Below are 4,092 nucleotides of genomic sequence, written 5' to 3' on the forward strand. Positions count from 1 at the left end.
AGAAATTTTATCCTAAGATATGATTAAAATATCCTCTTGGAGCACGATTATGAAAAGAATTGATAAATTTTCAAAATTTAGCAAATTAAACAAAAGTGAAAGAGTGTTTAAATACTAAAAAGATAAAGCAGGAAAGAGAGATGACTTCAGAAAAGGGATACGATTGCTGCTTTTTCCAATGCCCCATGCTATCCGAACTTGAAATCTTATACAGGTTAGGAAAAGACATGAACACAAAGATGCTTTGACCAGTTGACCATGATGGAATATGTTCGATCAAAGAGAGATACATTCATCTAATCAAAATAAACATCGCTTTGACCGTTATGGCAGCGATGATTTAAAATAATTAGTGATGTTTTTTGAAATAAAGTGATAAAAAATTGGAATAATAAAAAAAATAAAATCATCATATCATCATGTGCGGCATGGTGTGCATGTGTGAGCTGAGCGAGATAGCATACATGTGTGTAGTGTAAAATCTACTTCCCTCCTTGACCAAGCAGAGGTGGACAAGGAAGAAGGTAGATAAGCATCAAGAAGAGGTTGTTTCTTTCCAATGTGGGATTAAATCATAACAAAACTTTTAAAAAATCTTAGAGGGAAGGAAAATTTTTAGTTTTTCTTCCAACTCCCTAATAGTTTCTTCCCACCACTAGTCTATCCTATTTCTTCCTTTTCTGAAATTGGAAAAAAAAGTAACTATTGTAGAGACTAATAAACGTGTCGAAATCCTATGTAATGGAGTTATAGGGTTATAGGGATTTCCTATGATGGAATCAAAAGAAAGTAAATAATATAGGAAGAAAGAAAGAAAAGAGGAGTGATATTGTAGTGATAGCCAGTTCCATTGTAGAAACTATGAATAAGAAAATTTGAAATTTGAAATTTATAGAAAACTTTAGAATTATTTTGGAATTATGATCATAGCTTTAATTGGATTTGTTTGTTATTTACTTATTTTGGGTTAATTAGGTCTCAAAGAATCCTAATAAAATGATCTAGCACAAATTTGGTTGATATGTGCATGGTAAGTAACATTTATGACTTATAATATGATCTGAGTTAATTATATAAGTTGTTATCCTGATTTCAAATAAATAAATAGAAAAATTTGTGATTATATGAGATCTGATTTATTGTATATTTCTGTTAATTAACTGTATGATCGTATCATCATCATAAATCAAGCATGCAGACCTATGTTACTGAACAATTAATTGCAATAATTCGACGTGAGATCATAAAAAAAAGAAGAAGTTTAGATATACATGATGTGGACTGCTAGTCATGGACTGAATCGTAATATCTTGGATTGCAGTCATGGACCAAATCATGACACTCTAGTTCGTCATTACAGACTAAAACACAGATATCTTGGTTTACCACCGCAGGCCAAAGAGCAGATATCTTGGTTCACCACCTTCAATCGAAGCACGGATATCCTAAGATCGGTTGGTTGATGGGTTTCACCGTATGAATGGCGAATCTTGATATAATTCAGAAGAAATCTGAACCATTGGGCCATAAAACCTATTTTGATCCATCTGACGACAGCGAGCGATCCATTTCACGATAGTGGGACCATCCTCTTTGACTTTATATACTTTTGTTGTATCATTTATTTTTTTTTTTTTAAAGTTGAGGTTGACAGATACTTTGTCCTACTCGTGACCAAAAATTCTTCCCTCCCCTCAGGGAGGGGGGAGGGGAACGCCTGTCTCTCCCCCGGGGAAGAGGATTCTCCCTCTCCCCAGGGGAGAGGGACGGGAGAGTGGATAGAGACTGATATATGTATTGGCAGTGCACCATCGATATTGGTGGGAGATCGAGCTCGGCATGGCACACCGGAAAGGTTAGTGGAGTGGAGTTGATGCCTGTTGATCAGGCCAAATGAGCTCTCCAAGTTTAAACTTCTTATGAATTCCTTCTAACGTTATAATTCCAAGAATCAATATTGCACAATATATATATATATCAAGTATTCTCGTTCATTTTATCATTTCATACTCCTACACCATTAAATTCATATTAAGAAATGTATTGCTTCTATATATCAGAAAAACCCAACCTTCGCGGAGATCCCGTTAGTCCTGGCAACAGAATTCTCACGGGACCTGATGAGGAAGCCACTGTTAAGCGTCCAGCAACACCCTTGCCCGTTCCTGAAGTGAAACCTGGAGTGAAATCTGGAGCGCATAAGGCGCCCAAGTTAGATGGAAGCTCCACTGAAACAGAGGAGCTTCATATTGTCGACGAGTCAGATGGACGTCGATGGATAATTCAAGACAAGACAGTAATCGATCTACTCAGAAGCTACAAGTCTGCCTCTGATGAGAAGACGAAGGATGATATAGTAAAACGTCTTCAGGTGAGACAGAATTGATTGTTTACACGTTCAGTCTGTAAGACATTTCCCATTCCTCCTTTTCTTTGTATTTTTTTAGAAATTCATTTTTCTATTTATTTATTTTAATTTGTGCGACTCACTTGCAGTCATATGTTGCTTCGCTGAGCAAAAAGAGTAACGCATGCCAAGCATCCAAGAACAGTTCAGACAAGTGTTCAAGCCATCAGTCTCCCATGTCAAATGCTGCATCTTTGTCAAAGATTATTGAGAAAATCCTGAATTTGAAAGTCGACGAAAGTCCTCAGGTGACAAAAAAAAAAAGAAAAATTACTGTGATTTGTTGCATTGTTTATAAGACATTCTGCATTCCTTGATCTTAAAAAACAGAAAACAAATCATATTTTTTTTTATTTTATTATATATATATATTTTTTTTTTAATTTTGGAAGGTTTTTATGTCAAGCACCAAGATTCAGGCCAGCCAATCAGATAAGCAACTCCAACTCTCAAAGAATGCAGGCACAAAAGGTGATTTAGATGGGAATCGCATGGATGTGGATAAGAATTCAAGCCCTCAGCGGTCCATGCCAAGGTCTGTGCATTTGCCACGAGACGGTATATGACTGAACGAATAAACCTTTCGATAACCTTAAGGCTTTTAAGGCCAGGTATGATCAAGGCTCTTAACCCTTGTTCTCATAAGTTTTTCTAGCTAATGATGACATGTTTCCTGGAACTAGTAGTGGCGATTTTTTCCTGGGGGGGCAAGAGATGGTCCCCTGCTTCATTTTTGGTGCTAACCTCTGTGACTGTTTGCCTCTTGATGCAGGGTCATATGAACCAACCACTGACTGAAGTCAAGGGAAGGTTAATTAAGAGTCTTTGGAGTCATTTAATGTGTTGGTTAGACTTTCTTAGTAAGTTGTATCTTCGAAATGTAGAATGTGCCTCCTGTTTATTTTGTCTTGAATCATAAATAAAGTTCTTCTGACAAGTTAGCTGATGCTTTGAGCCATAAATACAGCTTGTTAAGTACCACTCTTTCTTATGAGTTTATTGGCTTTAATCTCTTACTGGAACACCATGCAGCTCATCCTTCCTTCTCTGAAGTTTTGAAAGAGTTGAATGATGGGAAAAATGGTGATTATATGCTCATGAATGGCTATCTTTTCGTGGGAAATCAATTTTGCGTACCGGAAGGTTCACTAAGTCTATTAAGTTTTTTTTTTTTTTTTGGAAGAAGCTTGGGGAAGAATGATTCTTTCTCGTAATTTATTAAATTAGATTTACAAACAACAAGATACAGAGGAGAGGATAATAGGTGGAAGAAAATCAGGGATGATTACATGGACCGAAATTACATAGGGAGTGAAGACAACAAGTCGGAGCCCACCTTATGGCTATCAAAGGAGCTGTCTGAGCAAAGATTACCCCACATTGAGAAGGAATGGAGTGCCCTGAACTGCACAGAGGAGGCAGAGGTCTTCCTTTGAGAAAAAATCCGACCGCTCCTTTCATGCCAAATGTGCGAGCCATAAAAAGCTGATCACATCTTCCTTTTTTTTTTTGGGGGTTACAAATATATATATATATATATATATATGAGTTCTCACATGCTTTTTCCTCCATGAGGTCCAAAAGCTCAAAAGATTAAGAGGCAAGCTCCTAGCACTCAGACAAAATAGGATGGGACCCCACACTGCTCTAACTAAAGGGCATCCGATTAAGAGGTAGGAAACAAA

The 4,092-nt window shown here is 36.9% G+C and overlaps 1 protein-coding gene across 3 annotated transcripts; it reads left to right on the top strand.

Annotated features, from left to right (window-relative positions):
* Window positions 1–1,680: 1,680 nt before the first annotated feature.
* On the top strand, window positions 1,681–3,353 carry LOC140852118 (uncharacterized). Of its 3 annotated transcripts, none has more exons than XM_073245022.1 (5): window positions 1,683–1,855; window positions 2,061–2,371; window positions 2,497–2,655; window positions 2,821–3,018; window positions 3,180–3,353. In XM_073245022.1, exons 1-4 carry the CDS (start codon window positions 1,840–1,842, stop codon window positions 2,971–2,973), a joined length of 639 nt encoding a protein of 212 aa, XP_073101123.1. In that variant the 5' UTR covers window positions 1,683–1,839; the 3' UTR covers window positions 2,974–3,018; window positions 3,180–3,353. The 3 variants fall into 3 exon arrangements, with proteins under 3 accessions (XP_073101125.1, XP_073101123.1, XP_073101122.1); XM_073245021.1 differs by having other exon boundaries at window positions 1,685–1,855; window positions 2,800–3,018; XM_073245024.1 differs by lacking the exon at window positions 3,180–3,353 and having other exon boundaries at window positions 1,681–1,855; window positions 2,814–2,963.
* Window positions 3,354–4,092: the final 739 nt, after the last annotated feature.

Source organism: Elaeis guineensis, chromosome 10 (genome assembly GCF_000442705.2).
Source record: "Elaeis guineensis isolate ETL-2024a chromosome 10, EG11, whole genome shotgun sequence".
Taxonomy (NCBI): domain Eukaryota; kingdom Viridiplantae; phylum Streptophyta; class Magnoliopsida; order Arecales; family Arecaceae; genus Elaeis; species Elaeis guineensis.

What these genes read in the sequence shown, in the direction of transcription:
- LOC140852118 (XM_073245021.1), top strand. An exon ending in ATATAGTAAAACGTCTTCAG is followed by an intron (nt 2,372 to 2,496) that starts GTGAGACAGAAT and finishes ACTCACTTGCAG; the next exon opens with TCATATGTTGCTTCGCTGAG. An exon ending in AAGTCGACGAAAGTCCTCAG is followed by an intron (nt 2,656 to 2,799) that starts GTGACAAAAAAA and finishes TAATTTTGGAAG; the next exon opens with GTTTTTATGTCAAGCACCAA.